Below are 23819 nucleotides of genomic sequence, written 5' to 3' on the forward strand. Positions count from 1 at the left end.
TGTGTGGGTTTCCTCCGGGTGCTCCGGTTTCCTCCCACAGTCCAAAGATGTGCGGGTTAGGTGGATTGGCCATGCTAAATTGCCCTTGGTGTCCAAAACGGTTAAGTGGGATTATGGGGATAGGGTGGAGGTGTGGGCTTGGGTAGGGTGCTCTTTCCAAGGGCTGGTGCAGACTCGATGGGCTGAATGGCTTCCTTCAACACTGTAAATTCTATAAGAGGGTCATTCAGGAGTCTGGTAACAGCGGGGAAGCAGCTGTTTTTGAATCCGTTAAGTGCGTGTTCTCAGACGTTTGTATCTCCTGCCTGATGGAAGAAGTTGGAAGAGAGAATAACCTGGGTGGGAGGGGGTCTTTAATTATGCTGCCCGCTTTCCCAAGGCAGCGGGAGGTGTAGACAGAGTCAATGGATGGGAGGCAGGTTCCCATGATGGACCGGGTTGTATTTATGACTCTCTGTAGTTTATTATGGTTTGGGACCGAGCAGTTGCCATACCAGGCTGTGATGCAGCCTGATAGGCAAGCAGCCTCTGTAAAAATTGTTAAGCGTCAATGTGGACATGCCGAATTTCCTTAGGTCCTGAGGAAGAATAGGCGCTGTTGTGCTTTCTTGGTCTTGGCGTCGACGTGGGTGGATCAGGAAAGATTGTTGGAGATGTGCACACCTAGGAATTTGAAGCGGTCAAGCATCTCAACCTCGTTGATGCAGACAGGGGTGTGTGCGATACTTCGCTTCCTAAAGTCAATGACCAGCTCTTTAGTTTTGCTGCGTTGAGGGAGAGATTGTTGTTGTTGCACCACTCCACGGGGTACTCTATCTCCCTCCTGTACCAGATCTGACTCATCATTGTTCAAGATCCGGCCCACTATGGTCATGTCATCAGCAAACCTGCAGATGGAGTTGGAGCCAGATGGATTTTTACAACAATTAATGACAATTTGAGGGTCACCATTACTGAGTCTAACTTGATATTCCAGGTTTATTCATTTAATTCCACTAGATGGTGGGTTGGGGTTTGAACCCATGCTCTCAGAGCATCAGCCAGCCATTAGTACCAGCCCAGCTCGATTACCACTGCTCCACCATCTCCCCTTACATCATTACTCTCACTATTTAATCTCATCTGCCTGCCATCCTATCTCAAACTTCCTCTATTGTTCTTTCCTACCCTGCCTCCTTCCTCTACCTGTTATACCTGCAAAACCTGCTACATTTCTTACTTATGAAATGTTATCAACCCGGAACATTAACTCAGTTTCTCTCTTCACAGGTGCTTTCCGACCTGCTGAGTATTTACAACAAGCCCAGTATTCAGCGGTTTAGTATTCGTTGGGCAAAGCATGTCCAGCAATTTCACTGAAATGCATAAGAACTCATTATCACAAACTGAGCAGCCTGTGTTTAATGGGGGAAGGTGAGCTGCAGCCATCCCACTGAGCCAGTGTTTTTCAAGTCCCCGTCCCCCCGGACCCACTTTTGCCAGCCGGCCTAAGCGCGACCCACGCCACATTCGCTTATCTTTAATGAGAAACGGGAGCCTGCTTGGTCCTCAATCTCACGCCAACCAGGTTCACAGGGGGCATAACAGGTACAGACGTCAACCAGCTCCTTTGAGCCATCTTCATCTTCGTGAAAATAGGAAATCCAATCTCGCACATGTCGGTCGTCATGAAGGGCAGCAGCAATAAAAAGCTTGTTTTACTCAGCACTGCATACTGCTGGGAGACACAACTGCAGAATGCTGACAGTCTCATGGGCTTTTGGTGTGTTTTTAATGTGCTGTCATAGGCCAGATACAGCAGTGGAGTCTCTTCATTTGGAGTCAGCTGTAATTAAATAACTGGCTCTGGGGTCTCAACCTTAAAAGGAATTTTTCACCCACTGTTTCTCTTCCAAAATCTGAAACTTCTTTAATTTGCCAGTACTCCCCTGCATAAAACACACATGGGTTTTGCATCCTTATTGGCAAAACCATAACACAAGAAATCAACTTTATACTGCTTTGTTCCAGAGTTTCTTCTTTGTAGGCTGTTAACCAGAGGCTCTGGAGCTCTGTACAGAGCTAACACTGGCACTGCTCTGTCCTACCCTGGACTCTCCTGCGCAGCTCTCTCCAGCAGATTCATTTTGAGATCCTGCCTATGTGCGTCTCTCACTGTCTCTTACTTGTAAGAAAACGATTCATCTTCACAGTCCTCTTGCCTTGCTTGCCAGCAGTTAGAAAATGGAAGCTCTCCTTCATGATTTGGTGCAAAAAGCACGGACAGAGAGGGTGCTTGACGTCAAGTGTACGCGCAAGGCGCGTGACCCGCTCACTGATGTCGCTTCTGGCCGGAAGACTGGACACAGCCTCACTTTTTCTCATTCAGAAATGTGGCGGCAGCCGCCATTCTCAATGCAAATGCCGGTAGCGGCCTTTTGGCCCTTCTCCCGCAATCTGGACTACCGCGGGAAAACCATGACCGATCACTCCACGACCCTCCCGACAATCGCCCGCGACATCCATGGGTCGCGACCCACACTTGGAAAACCCCTGCTCTAAGTTGCATGTGCACACAGCAATCATGAAGATGCCGCTTTTGCCATTCAAGGTGTGTGTTTTAAGATTCCTCCGTGGGCACCTGTGCAAAAGCAATTTCCAGGTAGCATGCACCCAACTAAACAGGCTGCACACAAAGATAATTCCTGTGGATCATTGGTTTGTGGAGAAACAAGTGATCTTCATATCAGAAAGTAAGGTGGAACTTGAAATTTTGGAAATACATCCTCATCCCCTGATTGTCTCAAAGCACCTCACAGACACATGCCTTTTAAAAAAATTAATCATTCAAGATGGGTCACTGGCATCTGTTGCCCATCAAATTGCCCTCGAGAAGGTGGTGGTGAGCCGCCTTCTGGAACTGCTGCAGTCCTCGTGGTGCAGGTGCACCCACAGTGCTGTTAGGGCGGGAGTTCCAGGATTTTGACCCAGCGACAGTGAAGGAACAACAAGAGTGTTCCAAGCCTGAATGGTACCTAGCAGGTCCGGTCAGATCTGTGGGGTTAGAAACAGAGTTAAACATGACTCCCCTTCTTCGAGGTTAGAGGAAGAGTCGAATTGGACTCAAAATGGTAACTCTGTTTCCCTCGTCACAAATGCTGCCAGACATGTTGTGTTTTTTCAGCATTTGTAGTTTTCCGGCATCCATGGTATTTTGCTGTTATTCAAGCGTTTACTTCTCTGGGTGTTTATTGCTGTAAACAAATTGATTACTGATTTGAACGAGAAAACTCATCCCCAATGTCAAGTTTATAAACCTCGTCAGTAAATCAAAGGTGGATGAATATTACTCATATTTAATACATACTGATGTGACAGCATGCGTATTAATTAAAATATACACAGTCTGATCTTGAACTGACACAAGGGCTTAAGAAGCAAGCAACCTCTAATTGATTTAAGGGAGGTAAACCTGACTTTCCAATTGATAGAAAGAGTGGATTTTCTTTTTTAAAAGTATCCAGTAAATAAATCCAGTTCAACATTTAACGATCTGAGCATCTCTGAACAGCATCTAGATGCTGAGCAAGCAACAAATACAGCATTTGGCCTCAAAAAAGACACACACTAAGTTACATTCTGTGGCACTTTCAACAACATAGTACATTGTGTCCCACATGGTCGAAGGTTACTGACCTGAAAAATAAATCAGCTTACACGCCAACCTTCTATGAGCAGTTATTTTATAAAATAAAAAAATTTGAAATGAGATGAATTAAACATTGAAATGTCAAAGTGGTAAAATTAGTACTGCTGAAGTAAATATTTCATTTCAACATTGCAATGTTGTCAATCTGGAGAGGGGTTAAAAACAAATGAAAAAGTTCTTTTTTCCCTGTAAATTACTTGCCATTTGGAGCAAGGAAAATAAAGATTGTTCCCAGACATTCCTGCCCTCCTGCCCGATAATGCCATTTCCCTCTCACAGTATGGATAATGACAACTGAGATCAACTGCCTTTCCTGTTGTATTTACCCAACCTTGAAGCAGACTGGGATCAGGTAGGATTCAGCAAATTACAGGATACATTCAGGCAATGCTCTCACTTTGGTGCAGATTTTTGGATAGTGAGGAAGTGGAGTGTGGTCACCAAATGCACAGCGCTGAGCAGGCAGGCCTGATCACCAAGGAGGTGCGCGTGGAGGACAACACAAAGATTGTCAGACATAACCTCGCAGTCACCAAGGCTGGCGGTGGGCCCCAAGGGCGTTCAGCCTTTTTCCAAGGGATGGGAGTCTTTAAAATACTTAAAGGGTTATTAAAAAAAACGTTCACCCAGGGTGCCTCTATATACATACAACTCTTGCATATTATGCAGGATTATAATTCAGTGGGAGGGGTCCACGCTCACCCATGATCTCATTATAGCCTACTCCTATTCCTTCAATTCCTATGCCAGCTACTTTTTAAAACATAAAATCCACTTCTTCATAGCTGCCTTGTAATTTTCAACTGCACAGGGTGAAATAGTCTCAATCAGGCACGTTTAGCAAAAGACAGCTCAGCTAAGTTTGTCAATTTGTGGTGCCACATAACGGTGCTGGGGGTTGGGAGGTTAGACTGACTGCTCTTCTATATTTATACGGATATTGGACCTGGACAATTCTGGTCTGCAAGACATGAATATGCGAGTTTGCGTAATAAGCTGCAGCACAAAATAACGTAACTGAAGACATTTGATTTAAAAATCCTCACTACTTTGGTGGCAAATTTAAACATTTCTGCAACAATACAGAAAATCTTTAACATTTAACAAATAAGACCATAAGAATTTGGCCCATCATGGCTGATATTTTTCTCATCCCCATTCTCCTGACTTCTCCCCATAACCCCTGCTCCCCTCATTATTCAAGAACCTATCTATCTCTGTCTCAAAGACACTCAGTGATTTGGCCTCCACAGCCTTCTGCGGCAGAGTTCCACAGATTCACCACCCTCTGGCTGAAGAAACTCCTCAGCTCTGTTTTAAAGGATCGTCCCTTTAATCTGAGATGGTGTCCTCTGCTTCTAGTTTTTCCTACAAGTGGAAACATCCTCTCCACGTACACTCTATCCAGGCCTCGCAGTATCTTGTACGTTTCAATAAGATTCCCCCTCATCTAAACTCCACTGAGTACAGACCCAGAGCCCTCAACCGCTCCTTATATGTGGAGATGCCGGCGTTGGACTGGGGTGAGCACAGTACGAAGTCTTACAACACCAGGTTAAAGTCCAACAGGTTTGTTTCGATGTCACTAGCTTTCGGAGCGCTGCTCCTTCCTCAGGTGAATGAAGAGGTCTGTTCCAGAAACATATATATAGACAAATTCAAAGATGCCAGACAATGCTTGGAATGCGAGCATTAGCAGGTGATTAAATCTTTACAGATCCAGAGATGGGGTAACCCCAGGTTAAAGAGGTGTGAATTGTCTCAAGCCAGGACAGTTGGTAGGATTTCGCAGGCCAGATGGTGGGGATGAATGTAATCTTCGTGTCAGTTGGCCCCAGAGATCAGCTTCTGACCACATATTTGCATCATCAATTTCCACCTCTGCAACATGTCCCAATGTCACCAGTCTCAGCTGATCTGCTACTGAAACCCTTATTCATGCCTTTTTTTTTAACCTCTCCTCCACTGCACGCCTGGCTGGTTCCCACATTTGACCTTCCATAAACTTGGTCATCTGAAACTCTCCTGTCCATGTCTTAACTCACAGGGAACCGGTTCCCCTTTCTTTCATCTTTGTGCTCGCTGACCTCTACACTGGTTCCCAGTCAAGCAACGCCATGATTTTAAATATCTCCGCCTGATTTTTAAAAATGCCACCATGGCCTCACCCCTCCCAATCTCTGTAATCACTTCCAGCCCCACAACCTTTTGAAAACTCGGCACTCCTCTAATTCTGGCCTCCTCGGCATCACTGATTTTAATCGCTCCACCATTAGCTGCCGTGTCTTAAGTTGTCTGGGCTCCAGCTCTGGAATTGCGTCCATAAACCACTCGACCGCACTTTAAAAATAAATAAATTTAGAGTATCCCAATTCTTTTTTTTTTTCCAATTAAGGAGTAATTTAGCGTGGCCAATCCACCCACATGCCTTGCACATCGCTGAGTTGAGAGTCTGAGACCCAGGCAGACACGGGGAGAATGTGCAAACTCCACACTGACAGTTACCCGGGGCCGGGATCGAACGCGGGGAGGCAGCACTGAGCCACGGTGCCGCACTTTCCTCTTTTACGATACTCCTCAAAACTTTTGGCCAAGACCCTGGGTCAGTGTCTGTGCGGAGTCTGCACGTTCTTCCCATGTCTGCATGGGTTTCCTCTGGGTGCTCCGGTTTCCTCCCACAAGTCCCGAAAGACGCGCTGATAGGTGAATTGGACATTCTGAATTCTCCCTGTACCCGAACAGGCGCTGGAATGTGGCGACGAGGGGATTTTCACAGTAACATCATCGCAGTGTTAATGTAAGCCTACTTTGACAATAAAGATTATCTGCTTCTGTGTCATACTTTCTTTGATAAAACTCCTATGAAGCGCCTTGGGATATTTTATTTAAGGTACGGTAAAGTCGCCATAGTCCCAGATGATCCCCTTTGAGAGGGAGAGCTGACTGGTGGTGATTTAACCTGAGGATCACCACACCTCAGGCGAGGGGCAAGATTGAGAAGGCGGAGCCTTCATGATGTTTCAAGGTTGTGTAGAAATACAAGCTGTCCTTGATCTGTCTGGAATAGCATAAGACGGAGTACCATGCGGCATACAACAAACATTATTTGCCAGGAATCCTTTCTACTTTACCTTCAAAACGGTCTTTAATTCCACTCTCGAAGGAGGCTTACAAGTGAATGAATGTGACAAATTTCCAAGAACTCTGTACTGGAGCAAAGCCTGCAATTCAACTCACTTCACCCCCACACCCTCCCCCAGGAACTAAACTTAGGTTGTAGAAATTCAAATCATGTAGGGTCAGCTGGGAATTGAAATAAGAAGGCATGGCTTGCATTTCTGTCTCACCTTCCACAACCTCAGGCTGCCCAAAGTGCTCTTTGTGAAATACTTTTGAAGTGTAGTCACTGTTGTAAAGTAGGAAATGCCATTCAGAATGAGAAAGTGAAAGAATGCCGTCCACTGAGCACGTCGGGTTTTTGTTTTAAAGAGACGTGTCAAAAATGAAAAGAGAACATTTGGCAAGTCAACAATGGACCCCATATCCTGGGCCTTGCTGCATCAAATTAAATATTACTGTGCTTAATTGTAATTCGGGTCTTTAAAATTATAAATGGGTTTGATTAGGTAGGCATGGAGAGGAATTTTCATTTGTGGGCCAACCCCGATAACAAGACACTATAAGACCATAAGACATAGGAGCAAAATTAGGCCATTCAGCCCATCGAGTCTGCTCCATCAATCAATCATGGCTGATATTTTTCTCATCCCCATTCTCATGTCTTCTCCCCATAACCCCTGATCCCCTTATTAATCAAGAACCTATCTATCTCTGTCTTAAAGACACTCAGTGATTTGGCCTCCAGTCTTCTGCGGCAGAGAGTTCCTCAGATTCACCACCCTCTGGATGAAGAAATTCCTCCTCATCTCTGTTTTAAAGGATCGTCCCTTCAGTCTGGGCTGTGTCCTCTGATTCTAGTTTTTCCTACAAGTGGAAACATCCTCTCCATGTCCGCTCTATCCAGGCCTTGCAGTATCTTGTAAGTTTCAATACGATCCTCCATCATCCTTCTAAACTCCAACGAGTACAGACCCAGCGTCCTCAACCATTCCTCATACGAAGAACTCTTCATTCCAGGGATCATTCTTGTGAACCTCCTCTGGACCCTTTCCAAGGCCAGTACATCCTTCCTTAGGTACAGGGCCAAAACTGCTCACCATAATCGAAATGCTCCAATATATGTAAGCATGCAATTTAGGAGAAACTTAAGAATGGCTAGAACGTGGAACTTGCTACCAGAGGGAGTAGTTAAGTCAAACAGTTAGATACATTGATGGGAAGTTAGATATAGACAGCAGAGGACCAGGAACAGAAGGGATTAGATTAAAGAGGTGACAGGAGACTCAAATGGAGCAACAGCCATTGTGGAATTTTGCTGAGCAGTCTGTTCCTGGATGTAAATTCTTATGTAAAAGTAGACCTGACTGCTAGTGTGGCAAAGCTATAAAATACCAATCAGACATGCATCCAAAACAGTGCAGTACAAATCTACTGTAGTTACGCTAAAACTCTACAACATCCCAAACCCCTAGAACATTTTGCTATGTTATGGCCTTTAAGATGAAGTTTCCTTCAAAAGGGCACAAAGCTGGTTAGGTTACAACTGGAGTACGGAGTTCTGGTCACCATATTATAAGGAGGGTGTGATTGCACTGGAGAGGGTGCGGAGGAAATTTTCCACAATGCTGCCTGGACTGGAGGGTCTGAGCTCGGAGGAAAGATTAGATAGGCTGGCACTGTTTTCCTTGGAGCAGCGAAGGTTGAGAGGGGACCTGATAGAGGTGTACAAGATTGCGAGGGGCATAGATAGGGTGGATTGGAAGACACTTTTCCATTAGTAGAGGGCATAGATTTAAGGGAAGAGGTGGAAGGCGAAGAAGGGAGTTGAGGAGAATCATTTTCACCCAGAGGAAGGTGGAACTCTGTCTGAAAGGGCAGTAGAGTCAGAAACTGTAGTAACATTTAAGAAGGATTTAGATATTCCCGTGCGCTGCCGTAACCTCCAGGGCTGTGGGCCAAGCGCTGGAAAATGGGGTTAGTGCAGTCAGATCTTTGCTGACTGCTATAGACATGATGGAATGAATGTGCTGTAAATGTCTATTAAACTATGATACAAAAACGGACATGATTGACCGATGAGGAAAATTTAGAGGGACTGAAGTTTGAGGGTTAAGGGCATACCATTTCAAAATAATCGCAAATGTTTGCAAATCAGTACAGATTAATAATTCATAATGCAACAACAAAATAGGAAGTGGGGAACTGTACGTTTAGAAGATACCAGGAAAAGATTAATTTCTCAAAATGATAAATAACTGGGGGAATTGCAACTGGCTATATAGCTCAAGCCTATTCTGGCAAGATCATGGGTGATCCGCCAACTTCAAACCCACTTTCCTGCACCTTGATTTACTTATAAAAATCCATCAATGTCAGCCTTGAATACACTGAACAAAGGAGCACCTCTTGCTCTCTGAGGTAGAAAACTCCAAAGGTTCAGAACCTTCTGAATGATGAAAGGAAGTCATGTTCAACACATCTATTCAAGTGTTTTTGAAGATGTAAATAACAGGGTAGATAAAGAAAACCCAGTGGAAATAGCACATTTGGATTTTCAAACGGAATTTGATAAGGTGGTACATGAAAGGTGTTGCAGAAGATAAGGGCTTGTGAAGGGTAATACGTAAACATGGATGGAGAATTGGTTAACAGACAGGCAGCAGCGTCAGATTGTCTTTAGTTTGGCAGGCTGCGACTAGCAGAGCACCGCCACGATCTGTGCTGGGGTCCCAGCTAGTTCTATTAATGATATAGATGGTGGCACCAAATATAAGCTGTCGACACAAAGCTAGAGTGGAAAAAGCAAGCATTCAAAAAAGAGTCTGCAAAGAATTATAACACAGGTTAAGTGAGTAGGGAAAAAGGTATCAGATGGGGTATCGTGTGGGGAGATAGAACCATAGAATGGTTGCAGCAAAGCAGGCCATGCAGCCCATCAAGTCCATGCTAGCTCTCTGCAAGAACAATGCAGCTAGTTCTATTCCCTGCAGCCCTGCAAATTAGATCCTCTCGTGGACTTTTCGAATTCCCCTCTGAAACCCACAATTGTTTTTATTCCCTTTGGTAGGAGGAGGAGGGGGGAAAAAATGTTTCTTTTTAAATATGTTGGTGTTCAGAAGGATTTGGGCGCACCCCAAACCTAGCACAGAGGTAACAAGAGCCTTACTGAGGATAGTAATGGGGAAATAGCAGCCGTGTTATTAAAAATGCAATTAGATATGATCAGAGTTAATCTACAGAAAGTATGGACTTCAGTGGGTCAAGTGGTTTCTCTCATTTCTGTTTTTTTTAAATTTAGAGTACCCAATTATTTTTTACCAAATAAGGGGCAATTTAGCGTGGCCAATCCACCTAACCTGCACAAGTTTTGGGTTGTGGGGGTGAAAGCCATGCAAACACGGGGAGAATGTGCTAACTCCACACGGACAGTGACCCAGAGCCGGGATCGAACCTGGGACCTCAGTGCCGTGAGGCAGCAGGGCTAACCCACTGCGCCACCGCGTTGCCCTGGTTTCTCTCATTTCTGAAGAACCATTCTTTTCTGCAAGGTGAACTTTCATGGAACGGGACCATCTCTCCCCATCGACACTGCTGCTCAAGCAGCTTTCTCACTCAGCCTTCCTGGTAGAGACTGTCACCATACTTTTTAATGAAGATATTCTCCTGATAAACAGTAACAGCAAGCAAAAATCCGGGCGGATAAACAGCGCCAGTGAAGGAAACTGCAAAACAAATTCCAGCTTTATGTCACACCAGTGAAAAAGGGTTTCCATCAGTGCTTTCTTCAGCATGCCCAGAGTGTGCTGGCAGCCATGTAGTTACAGTGGCCTTTTGTTCAAGTTATGCAGGGTGATGGGAAATCCACAGATCGGGCGGTGCAGCTACCACTAAGATTCTGCTAAAAGGCGGCAGCATATACAATATCGTATCGATAAAGGGAAGACTGCAAAAAAAAAAATGGAATTGACCATTTTTCAATTTCCAAACAGAAGAGAGACGGAACTGTAGATTCTCCCCACACGACCATCATTTGGTAAGGGCAGCCTTCCTCTCAAGCCCGAAATGATACAATCTTTACGCCAACAAAACTCTGGTGCGGCCGCATTTGGAGCATTGCGTGCAATTCTGGTCGCCGCATTATAGGAAGGATGTGGAAGCATTGGAAAGGATGCAGAGGAGATTTACCAGAATGTTGCCTGGTATGGAGGGAAGATCTTATGAGGAAAGGATGAGGGACTTAAGGCTGTTTTCGTTAGAGAGAAGGCTAAGAGGTGACTTAATTGAGGCATACAAGATGATCAGAGGATTGGATAGGGTGGACAGTGAGTGCCTTTTTCCTCGGATGGTGATGTCTAGCACGAGGGGATATAGCTTTAAATTGAGGGGAGATAGATATAGGACAGATTTCAGAGGTAGGTTCTTTACTCAGAGAGTAGTAAGGGAGTGGAATGCCCTGCCTGCAACAGTAGTGGACTCGCCAACACTAAGGGCATTCAAATGGTCATTGGACAAACATATGGACGATAAGGGAATAGTGTAGATGGGCTTTAGAGTGGTTCACAGGTCAGCGCAACATCGAGGGCCGAAGGGCCTGTACTGCGCTGTAATGTTCTATGTTAAGGCACGGGGAGCTTTTGAGCAGTGAACCAAAAATATCATTTATTCTTGAAAATCTTATAACATGCAAAATGTTACTTTTAAAATGTAACAGCTGAGATACAATTTAACAACGATAAGCAAGAATGTCCACAATGTACCAGATTGTGGATGCGATGTTTCAATGTTCGTACTGTATTCTGGAGTATTCGTCCCTCGCCTTTCCACACACCCCCCCCCCCACCACCACCAAAACACCACCTTCAAAAGCAGAAGAAAATTATTATGCGGCTGCCACCTTCAAACATCTCCTTTGATCTTAGTCCTGCATCACCGCCTATTAAATAAACATGCCTTAGGATAACCGATGTATGAGTAAAGTGCTTTAAAACGGTCTTAAACATAACTACAATGGAATAACTCACGGTACATCTTAAACTGTCAGCACTGACATTATCAGGTTATACATCCCTCTGGGTCAAGTCTGTAACAGAAAGCTCAGATACTACACTCTGAGCCATGTATTTTTCCATTGGTATAATATCTACATAGTATGCTTTTTTTTTTAAAAATGAAAGCAAATGTTCAGAAATGTTCTTCAATCTAAGGTCATTATTTTGGCTCCATACCATTCACTAATCCTGCTCCCTTGATGCTAATCTCAATTCCTCCTTCAGACATTTGTACTGATTAAGCCACTACCTCACAACTTGCTCGGCTAAGAGTTTTAAACCCTCCAAGGCCACAAAATTAATCTCAGCAACACTGTAGCACCTCAGTCACTGAAGCCATCGACCACACATCTGTCTAACTCTTATCCTGTGCTAAAGCAGATCTTGCTCACTCCATAGAACATGGAACAGTACAGGCCCTTCGGCCCACAATGGTTTAGCACACTCGGCTAAAGAGCTGGCTTTTAAAAGCAGACCAAGGCAGGCCAGCAGCACGGTTCGATTCCCGTACCAACCTCCCCGAACAGGCGCCGGAATGTGGCGACTAGAGGCTTTTCACAGTAACCTCATTTGAAGCCTACTTGTGACAATAAGCGATTTTCATTTCATTTCAATGGTGTGCCGACCATTTATCCTAATCTAAGATCAACCTAACCTACACCCCTTCAATTTACTGCTGTCCATGTGCTTGTCCAAGAGTCGCTTAAATGTCCCGAACGACCCTGACTCCACCACCACCTCCGCTGACAGTGCATTCCACGCACCCACCACTCTCTGTGTAAAGAACCGACTACTGACATCTCCCCTATACCTTCCTCCAATCACCTAAAAATTATGTCCCCTCGTGACATCCATTTCCACCCTGGGGAAAAGTCTCTGGCTATCCACTCTATCCATGCCTCTCATCACCTTGTACACCTCTATCAACTTCCTTCTTCGCTTCAATGAGAAAAGCCCGTGCTCCCTCAACCTTTCTGTATAAGATATGCCCTCCAGTCCAGGTAGCATCCTGGTAAATCTCCTCTGCACCCTCTCCAAAACATCTACATCCTTTCTATAATGAGGTGACCAGAACTGGACACAATATTCCAAGTGTGGTCTAACCAGGGTCTTATAAAGCTGCAGCAAAACCTTGCGGATCTTAAACTCAATCCCCCTGTTAACGAAAGCCAACACACCATACGCCTTCTTAACAACCCTACCAACCTGGGTGGCTCTCGGGTGAACCACCCTGACTCTCCGACAAATCACATTACAGCTTCTCTGCCCAAATCCCTCATGCCCCACTTTACCCTGCCACCTCTCAGCCACTGGCCCAAGCCTCTAACCTCTCGGGTGTTCCCCCACTCTTGGTGACAGCCTTCAGTCATCCTGATCATCCGACCCACCACACTGTAACTACCCTCTGAAACAAAGAACAGTACAGCACAGGAACAGGCCCTTCAGCCCCCCAAGCCTGCGCCGACCATGGAACCTGCCTGAACTAAAATCGTACACACTTACGGAGTCCGTATCCTTCCATTCCCACCCTATTCATATATTTGTCTAGATGTCCCTTAAATGCCGCTATTGAGCCTGCGCCCACCACCTCCGAAGGCAGTGCGTTCCATACATTTACCACCCTCTGGGTGAAAAAACCTGCCTCACACGTCTGTTCTAAACTTACCCCCACGCACTTTAAACCCACGTCCCTAGTACTTGACTCTCCTACCCTAGGAAAGAGCATCTGACTATCCACTCTGTCCATGCCATTTTGTAGACCTCTATCAGGTCGCCTCTCATCGGTCGTTCCAGTGAGAACAGACCGAGTTTACCTAACCGCTCCTTTTAGCTAATGCCCTCCATACCAGGCAACATCCTAGTAAACCACACCTGTACCCTCTCCAAAGCATCCACATCCTTCTGGTCGTGTGGCGACCAGAATTGTACACAATATTCCAAATGAGGCCTCAGCTGCAAAATGACTTGTCAATTTTTATATTCAATGCCCCGACCGATGAAGGCCAGCATGCCGTATGCCTTCTTGACCACCTTATCTACATGCATTGCCACTTTCAGTGATCATTCTCAATCTTTTCACCCTGACCTCTCTTAAAGGCCTTTCCAAAACCTATTGCTTCAACCAGGCCTTAACGACACCAGAAAAATATGAAAGTAAAGTTATAACAGCACTTTGCATTTACATAGCACTTTAATGTAAAGCCCGAGGCTGCTTCACATGGGCATGTTCAACCAAAATTTGACACTGAGACACAGGGAGATATTAGGTCAGATGACCAAAGGACGTTTTAAAAGATGAGGGACAGGAGAGATATAGGGAGGGAACTGCAGAGTTTTGGGGTCTTAGCAGTTGAAGGCATGGCCATCAAAGACATGCAGGTTTTAATAATTTTTATTATTGTCACAAGTAGGCTTACATTAACACTGCAATGAAGTTACTGTGAAAATCCCCCATTCGGCACATTCCGGCGCCTGCTCGGGTACACGGAGGGAGAATTCAGAATGTCCAATTCACCTAACAGCATGATTTTTGGCACTTGTGGGAGGAAACCGGAGCACCCGGAGGAAACCCACGCAGACACGGGGGGGGGGGGGGAAGAGAGCGTGCAGACTCAACACAGACCCAGGGTCCCAGGCGCTGTGAAGCAACAGTTCTAACCACTGTGTTACTGTGCTGCCATTAGGCGGATTGGCCATGATCAATGTGTGGGGTTATCAGGGGTTAGTTTAGCACAGTGGGCTAAACAGCTGGCCTGTAATATGGAACAATGCCAGCAGCGTAGGTTCAATTCCCGTACCAGCCTCCCCGAACAGGCGCCGGAATGTGGCGACTAGGGGCTTTTCACAGTAACTTCATTGAAGCTTACTTGTGACAATAAGCAATTATTATTATGGAAATAGGGTGGAGGAGTGCTCTTTCAGAGGGTTGGTAGACTCAATGGGCCAAATTACTTCCTTCGCGTTGTAGGAATCTCTGGAAGACAGCAATTAAAGGGGACGGGGTACACAAGGGACCAGATCTGCAAGGGCACAGACAGCTAGGCTATGTGGGACTGGGGTGGGGGAGAAGAGAGAGGAGACCCTCAGACAGTTACCAGAGAAGAGGTGCAGAAATGAGACTGAAAACTGTCAGCAAATCAACCCTTCCCGATATCAAAACCAAACTTCAAAAGAGGAATTCCAATCACAACCTCAGTGTACCGAAAGCATTTTGCAGAATAAAATCTAGTTAATGTTTAAGAAAATGCAGTTTTTAGTAAATAACGAAGATCCTTTGACATTTTACCATACGACTAAGTCTTGCCACAAAATTCAGTAGCAAAATACTAAGCAAACATTTCTGTTTGCTCAGCCAACACACGGGTTTATGGCTAACTATCTGCAGCCAAGAGACACGATTTGCCTATTCTTCAGCAAATCACTTTAGCTAATTAGTCCACATCAAGGCGGAAGTAACCATTTAATGTATCATCGCAATACATTTGTCAAAGTACGCGCAATTTCATGAAATAACCACAGCATTTCTGCACCCATAAATGTAGCTATGCCACAATTTTCTCTCTCTCTCTCTCTCTGTGGGACTGCCACATCACACAAACTGCTCTTGGATGCTGTCCTAACCACACTACACTCATGCCTTGTCGACAAGGCCCGAACTGTTCACGAAACAGACCTCGCAGATATTCTACTGTAGATTCCTTACTCTGAACTGACATTTCACAACACATGGATAACCGCCCTCCCTCCCTCCCCCCCCCCCCCACACACCACACCCCAAGCAAACATACTTTCCAAGGTTTAGGGAGGGAGTTGGAATATGTGTGCGCGCGTGGGGGGGTTTGCAATCGCTACAAGAGCTGGGTACAAGGTTATTAATTTTAAGGTTTCAGGGCAGATACAGGGGGTTGCAAAGCGTATGGTGTTCAGAGTGGGCAAGAGGTTTATGAATTTAAGGGTAGGTGCAAGAGTTTTACTAAATCTGGCTTCAGAGAAGTTGAGAGTGGGTGCAGGGGATAGAAGGTACAGGAATGTTATGAGGTTTAAAGGGTTCAGGGTTTAAGAGTGGGCAGGGGGAGTATCCGAAGGGGTTAGGAGGATCTTAACTGGAGGGGATTCAGGGTGACATGGGTATTAATCAGTTTTTATGGGAGTCTATTCTGGCAGAGTTGTTTGTGACGACAGTGGTTGGGATGGGCACAGTGGTTGTTAATTACAAGAGGAGGGCTGCATGGGTCCAGAGGAATTATTAAGCAAGAGGTTTGTGGGTTGTAAATCTTATGAGGTTCATGAGATTATTCCATTCTGCACAAGGTGGATGGGGGTGGCAAACGGTGCATTTTTCACAAGGGGAGGTAGACAGGGCCCCATTCCCCAAGCGGCGGGGGGGGGGGGGCGGCGGCGACACACATGGGGAAGACTCTGCCCACAGAGGAGGGGGGGCTACGGGAGAACCAGGGGGCTATGGGGGAAGGAGACCGGTGGGTGCATGGGGGTGGGGGCGCAGGCGGCATGTGGGGGAAGGGGCATGGAGGGCAGGGGGGCCTGGAGGGGGAGGGCAGGGGGGCCTGGAGGGGGGGGGGGGCAGGGGGGCCTGGAGGGGGGAGGGCAGGGCGGCCTGGAGGGGGGAGGGCAGGGGGGCCTGGAGGGGGGAGGGCAGGGGGGCCTGGAGGGGGGAAGGGCAGGGGGGCCTGGAGGGGGGAAGGGCAGGGGGGCCTGGAGGGGGGAAGGGCAGGGGGGCCTGGAGGGGGGAGGGCAGGGGGGCCTGGAGGGGGGAGGGCAGGGGGGCCTGGAGGGGGGAGGGCAGGGGGGCCTGGAGGGGGGAGGGCAGGGGGGCCTGGAGGGGGGAGGGCAGGGGGGCCTGGAGGGGGGAGGGCAGGGGGGCCTGGAGGGGGGAGGGCAGGGGGGCCTGGAGGGGGGAGGGCAGGGGGGCCTGGAGGGGGGAGGGCAGGGGGGCCTGGAGGGGGGAGGGCAGGGGGGCCTGGAGGGGGGAGGGCAGGGGGGCCTGGAGGGGGGAGGGCAGGGGGGCCTGGAGGGGGGGGGGCAGGGGGGCCTGGAGGGGGGAGGGCAGGGGGGCCTGGAGGGGGGAGGGCAGGGGGGCCTGGAGGGGGGAGGGCAGGGGGGCCTGGAGGGGGGAGGGCAGGGGGGCCTGGAGGGGGGAGGGCAGGGGGGCCTGGAGGGGGGAGGGCAGGGGGGCCTGGAGGGGGGAGGGCAGGGGGGCCTGGAGGGGGGAGACAGGGGGCATGGAGGGGGAGACAGGGGGCATGGAGGGGGAGACAGGGGGCATGGAGGGAGAGACAGGGGGCATGGAGAGGGAGACAGGGGGCATGGAGGGGGAGACAGGGGGCATGGAGGGGGAGACAGGGGGCATGGAGGGGGAGACAGGGGGCAGGGAGGGGGAGACAGGGGGCAGGGAGGGGGAGACAGGGGGCATGGAGGGGGAGACAGGGGGCATGGAGGGGGAGACAGGGTGGGTGTATCTTTTCCCGGCCTCCCCCCCTCACCTTTGGCTTCTCCTTCCTCTTGTTCCGCCGCCGCTGCTCCTCCAGCCGCTGCTGCTGGGCCTCGGTGGGGGTTTTCTCCCGGTTCCTGCCCCCTCCGCTGCCGCTCCTGCGGCCGCCGGGCCCGGCCTGCTGGTCGGGGGATCCGAGCCGCTTCCTGGGGAAGAGCAGCCGGCGGCCCAGGGCCCAGAGCGCCGGCAGCAGCAGCAGCAGCAGGAGGAGGAGGAGGGCCAGGCCGGCCGAGCCGGGCGGCTGCCGCTTCAGCCACGGCTCCAGCCCGAGGTCGGTGCCCAGGCCGCTCCGCAGCAGGCCCAGGCCGGCCCAAACTCCCTCCTCCAGCCGCCCCAGCAGCAGCTGGGCCTGGGCGGCCAGCACTTGGTGCCAGCTCCCCGCCATGTCCCTCGGTGTCGCGGTGTCGCTCTGACTCAGCCCCGGGCCCCTCTACACGGCCCTGACCATGGCCCAGCGAGGCCCGAGGGCCCGACCACCCTCAACAGCAGCTTCAACCGGCCCCGGGCTCCTCCTCAACTCAATTCATCCAGCGACAGCCTCAACAGCAGTGAGACACTGAACCCAACCCCGGCGCCACAAGCGGGGCCTCCACAACCCGCCCCAAGATAACCCTCCTCCTGCCGGGCATTCCTCCCGCCCGCCGCGGGTGGCGCTGCCCGTGGAGGCTGCCCGCTAAAGTGCCCGCCTCCTCCTCCTTCTCCCGCCCGCCGCGGGTGGCGCTGCGTATGGAGGCTGCCTGCTCGAGTGCCCGCCGCCTCCTCCTGCCGGGCATTCCTCCCGCCCGCCGCGGGTGGCGCTGCCTGTGGAGGCTGCCCGCTAGATTGCTCCCCTCCCCCTCCTGCCGGCCATTCCTCCCGCCCGCCGCGGGTGGCGCTGCCTGTGGAGGCTTCCCGCGAGAGAGCCCGCCTCCTGCTGGGCATTCCTCCCGCCCGCCGCGGGTGGCGCTGCCCGTGGAGGCTGCCAGCTAGATTGCCCGCCTCCCTCTCCTGCCGGCCATTCCGCCCGCCGCGGATGGCGCTATCCGTGGAGGCTGCCCGCCGCCTCCTCCTCCTGCCGGGCATTCTCCGCCCGCCGCGGGTGGCGCTGCGTGTGGAGGCTGCCCGCTTCAGGCGTGCAGGCTCCTCGCGGGAGAAGAGAGGTATTTGCGGGTGCTTCGACCTCTCGAGTCGCTGCCACCTGCAGCGGACAAACCTAAACGCTATATAACACCTCCCACTGCTGGCGGTTGCTGCGTCGAGCCACAGTTATAACACCCGCCTGGTGATGCACATGCATCCCACCGCTGGAGGTGCTGCCACCGGAGCCATTCAACTGCACACCGTTGACTCTATTGTATACCCTCCAGCCGCTAGGGGGAGCCATACTAGTCCTGCAATACACACCTCCGGACACTCGCGGCGCTGCTGTCTCGCCCTTTCCGATTCTTCCACCCACCTCCAGGGGGGGGGGGGGGGCGGGGGGAGTTTCACCCTCCTGCAGAGCGCACACTGACGGCTAGGTGGGGCTAAAGTGTCTTTCCACTGGGGTGGATCGAGAAGTAGGTTGTGGCCAAGAGGAAGATTTAACTTGTTTTAAAATAACGTCTAACAAATCAAAATGAATAACCTCTTTTACAATAAACTTGTAATTTAGAAGCTTACTCCGAAGGGAATTGGATAAGCACCTGATGACGAAGAAATTGGGAGGGTTGCAGGGAAAAGTTTGGGGAATGGGACCGGCTGAGTTAATCTTCTAGAGAGTCAGTACCGATGTGATGGGCCAAATGCCCTTGTTCACTCTGCATGATAACTAACTGCATTGTCTGAGAGGTTAACACGCGGTAATCAGGGACAGGTAATCTGTGAGGCAAGAACAGAGGACGCAGGATAAACTGCACAGGTCTTTCAGCATCTATCAGTTAACGTTTCGAGTCCCTAGGCACGTCAGAACTGAAGGGAGGGAGAATGTGTTAGCACTGTAGAAACTGCAAGGAAAAAAATCTCCTTTGGTGGGCACTCGCTAACAAGTATGATTGCCCACCTAAGAAACTCCGTGTTATCGGTCATGAGTTTTGTGGGTCCCTCATGGCTGAGGCGGCCGATCCTAGAGCCACACCTTCGACAGCAGGTGTCTCCGAAAGGTAGATCGATCTGTTCTTGGACTCTAGATAGAATTCCTTTTTCCAGATTGGTGTCTTTCCAGAATTGTGCCCCTTCAATCCGGAGGTTCCTCCAAGTAGGTCTCTTCTGAGCAAGGGTCACCCGTGTATTGATATTGGTCAAGGAAAAATGTGTCCTTCATGCCCACGAGGTTACTTATTTGGGCTACTGAGTGGACCAGAATGGGCTGCGCTCTGTAGAGGTCAAGGTGTGGGTGATAAAACAGGCCCCGTACCCGGCAGCCAGACAGAACTACCCTTTTTTCCTCGGAAGAGTGAATTATTACAGGAAATTCATCCCGCACCTGGCAGCCCTCCTCAGTCCCCTCCACCTCTTACTAAAGACAGACCAACCGTGGGATTGGACACAGTCTCGACAGCGGGCATTCGATACGGTAAAACGGCAGCTGTCATCCTCGATACTACGAACACACTTTGACCCCGCAGAATCGCTGCTGTTGACATGTGACACATCCCCTTGTGGGCGGTCCTTGCCCACCGCATGGCCGATGGCTCAGGAAGACCGACCGCATTCGCACCCCGCATGCTCGCCGCCCCGGAGCGCAATTATGCGCAGATCAAAAATGAAGGGTTGGCGGTCATCTTTGGGGTCCGTAAGTTCCATCAATACGTTTATGGACACACTTTCACGGTCTACACTGACCACAAACCATTATTGGGCCTGTTCGAAGAAGGCTGAGCAATTCCCCCGATCGCGTCCGCGAGGATCCAGAGTTCGGCCCTGTAGCTGGGGACATGTAAGTACAGTGTGGAACACCGCCCCGGTGCCAAGATCCCGCACGCGGATGCATTAAAAGCCACCACCCCCACCCCACAAGGCCGCCGACACCCTCCTCCGCATAGGAGGTAGTGGCTGCACTCCACTTTGTGGACTCATTGCCAGGGACGGCAGCCTGAATAAAGGTTTGAACCCAGACTGACCCACGGTTGTCCCGATACCGTCACATGGTGCTGTTTGGGGCCCAGCGCAGGGCGTTACCTGATGATTTGAAGGCTACACCTTCAAAATTTCAGAGCTCAGCATGGAGGACAGCATTCTCCCTGGAAAGTGGGGTGAGCCATCTTACCGCAGGACCTCCCTGACGGACACCCGGAGGCGTCGAAGATGAAGATGCTCGGCAACAGTTACGTCTGGGGACACAAATATAGAGAAGCTGGTCCAACCATGCGGGTCAAGCCAGGAATACCAGGAAGCTCTGCCAGCGAAGATGTTGCATCCTTGGGAATAGCTGGGCCCTGGGCCAGCCATGGTCGCGCCTTTACATAGTCTTCACCGGTCCTTTCCCGGGATCAATGTTCCTGATCATTGTCGACATGCACTCGAAGTGGCGTGATGTCCACAGGATGCAGGCAACGACCGCAAGGGCGACTGTGGACTGCCTGCACTGCATCTTCAGCACACAGGGTAGCTCGGAGGTACTGGTCTCCCACAAGTTTCCCACTGAGCCGCTTTCACCAGCGCGGAGTTCAACACATTCTTGACTGCGAACGGGATTCCCCACATGCGGACTTCCCCATATCAAGGCAGCAGGGTGGCATAGTGGGTAGCACAATTCCTTCACAGCTCCAGTGTCCCGGGTTCGATTCCGGCTTGGGTCACTGTCTGCGCGGAGTCTGCACGTTCTCCCCGTGTCTGCGTGGGTTTCCTCCGGGTGCTCCGGTTTCCTCCCACAGTCCAAAGACGTGCAGGTTAGGTGGATTGGCCAGGCTAAATTGCCCTTAGTGTCCAAAAAAAAGGTTAAGTGGGGGTTACGGGGATAGGGTAGATACGTGGGCTTCAGTAGGGTGCTCTTTGTAAGGGCCGGTGCAGACTCGATGGGCCAAATGGCCTCCTTCTGAACTGTAAATTCTATGATCACCCGGCCCCAAACAGGCTGTCCAAGAGGGGGATGAAGAAACTGCCCCAGATCCTGGGAAACCCACTTGCCCCGTGTGCTGTTTAGTTACAGGACCACGTCGCTGGCGACCACGGGGGTGGCACCGGTTTAGCCACTCAGGGTCAACGCCGCCGGACATGGTTAAGCTTGGCCATTCCAGGCATCGGGAAGAAGGTCCAACAGGGTCAAGTGCTGTCCGAAGCTGACGCGGGACACCGGAGGCCGCTCTGCAGTTTCACTCCTGGGGACACCAGCTACCACCGGAACGTCAGCAATGGAGCTACGTGGATCCTGGGGATCGCGCGACACCAAACGGAGCCGGTATCTTACTCTGTACGGGCATGAGGCCAGGAGTCTAACCGACGTGGATGGCATCCGCGGCCACCTCCAAGAATTGCCTGCGCCTACCGCCGTCGCCCAGATTCCACAGATCCCCGCAACCGGAGTCTCCTCTGAATGCCAAGGGTCAGGAGGTCAAGATTCCCGATGCCGTTTTCCAAGATCCTGACTCCAACATGGACGTCCAGCCGCAGGAAGACACCAACGCCGATATCCGCGCCCGCTCCCCCTCCGACACCAGCCCCGCCGGCCCAGCCGCGACGCTGCCGTAGAAGCGCTTCTCACCGATCAGATATACGCCTCGTGGGCATCAGTTCAATGACGGAACGCCGACAACAGGCAAAACGGAAAAAGGATCCCACAGATCGGCCAGAGGAAATGGACATTTCTCCGGACTTAGGGGGGGTGGGGTGGTGTTATGACCCACTGGCAAGTAAGGGAGTATGCGCCATCCGATTCCCATTAACTCATAACGAGTATGAACTCCCCCCCCGGTAACTGGGGGCGGAGCTTCCTCCTTAACAGGGAAGGCACCTCAGCGTAAAGACCCCGGCCTGGGCGGGGAGAGTGACCCGTCGGGGCGTGGGAGTTTAGTAGTGTATCCTAAATCCCTTTCTTTGTATCCTACCGCGCGTACTATGAGTGTTTATCAACCGTCAGTTTCTACGGTAACAACCAGAAATAGCTGTAAACCAGGAAGTGGAAGGGAGGGAAGAACTCAGAAAAATTACAACCACCAGGGAAGTGGCATTGGGTCTGTGGCTGACAAATCCCCGTGTCCGGATGGACTTCATCCTAAAGTCCTGAAAGAAATGGCCAATGAGATAGTTGATGCATTGGTTTTAATTACCCAAATTCCCTAGATTCAGGGAAGGTTCCATTAAATTGGAAAACAGCAAATGTAGTTCCTATATTCAAAAAAGCGAGGTGGACAGAAAACAGGAAACTACAGGTCAGTTAGCCTTACATCTATCATAGAATCATAGAATTTACAGTGCAGAAGGAGGCCATTCGGCCCATTGAGTCTGCACCGGCCGTTGGAAAGAGCACCCTACCCAAGACCACACCACCACCCTATCCCCATAACCCCACCTAACCTTTTTGGGCACTGAGGACAATTTAGCGTGACCAATCCCCCTAACCTGCACATCTTTGGACTGCGGGAGGAAACCGGAGCACCCGGAGGAAACCCACGCAGACACGGGGAGAACGTGCGGACTCCGCACAGGCAGTGACCCAAGCTGGGAATCGAATCTGGGACCCTGGAGCTGTGAAGCAACTGTGCTAACCACTGTGCTGCCGTGCCGCCCTCGAGGCATAGGTAAAATGTAAGAAGCCACTATTAAAGACAGGGCACTGGGAAAAATTCAAGGCAATCAGGCAGAGTCAACATGGTTTTGTGAAAGGGAAATCATGTTTGACCAATTTATTGGTGTTCTTTGAAGGAGTCACATGTGCTGAGGATAAAGGGGAACCAATGGATGTTCTGTACTTAGATTTCCAAAAGGCATTTGATAAGGTGTCACATCAAAGGTTATTGCAGAAAATACATGGTGTAGAGGGTAACATATGGGCATGAATTGAAGATTCGCTCGCTAACACGGAACAGAGGGTTGGAATAAATGAGTCTTTTTCTGGTTGGCAGGATGTGATTAGTGATGTGTCCCAGGGATCAGTGCTGGGATCTAAACGTTTTACAATTTATATAAATGACTCGGTGAAGGGACTGAAGGCAGGGTTGCTAAATTTACCGATGACACGAAGATAGGAAAGTAAATTGTGAAGAGGACGTAAGGAGGCTACAAAGGGACACAGGTAGGTTAAGTGAGTGGACAAAAATCTGGCAAATGGAGTATAATGTGGGCAAATGTGAAATTGTCCAATTTGGCAGGAAGAATAAAAACGAAGCTTATTATTATCTAAATGGTGAAAGATTGGAGAGCTCTGAGGCGCAGAGGGATCTGGGTGGCCTAGTGCATGTATCTCAAAAGGCGAGTATACAGGCAGAGCAAGCAATTCGGAAAGTGAATGGAATGTTATTGTTTATTGCGAGGGGAACTGATTACAACAGTAGGGAGG

The 23819-nt window shown here is 49.9% G+C and overlaps 1 protein-coding gene across 3 annotated transcripts in view; it reads right to left on the reverse strand.

Moving 5' to 3' along the window:
- Nucleotides 1-17998, reverse strand: part of LOC140385869 (protein LYRIC-like) — a 96147-nt gene extending 78149 nt beyond the window's left edge. For 2 of the 3 annotated variants that reach the window (XM_072468473.1, XM_072468474.1), the window contains exon 1: nt 17358-17998. In XM_072468473.1, the coding sequence (XP_072324574.1) occupies nt 17358-17750 (393 nt within the window). In that variant the 5' untranslated portion in view covers nt 17751-17998. The remainder of the gene's footprint in view (nt 1-17357) is intronic. The other variant, XM_072468472.1, reaches the window with a different exon arrangement.
- Nucleotides 17999-23819: the final 5821 nt, after the last annotated feature.

The sequence above is a fragment of the Scyliorhinus torazame genome, chromosome 11 (genome assembly GCF_047496885.1).
Source record: "Scyliorhinus torazame isolate Kashiwa2021f chromosome 11, sScyTor2.1, whole genome shotgun sequence".
In the NCBI taxonomy this organism is placed as follows: Eukaryota; Metazoa; Chordata; class Chondrichthyes; order Carcharhiniformes; family Scyliorhinidae; genus Scyliorhinus; species Scyliorhinus torazame.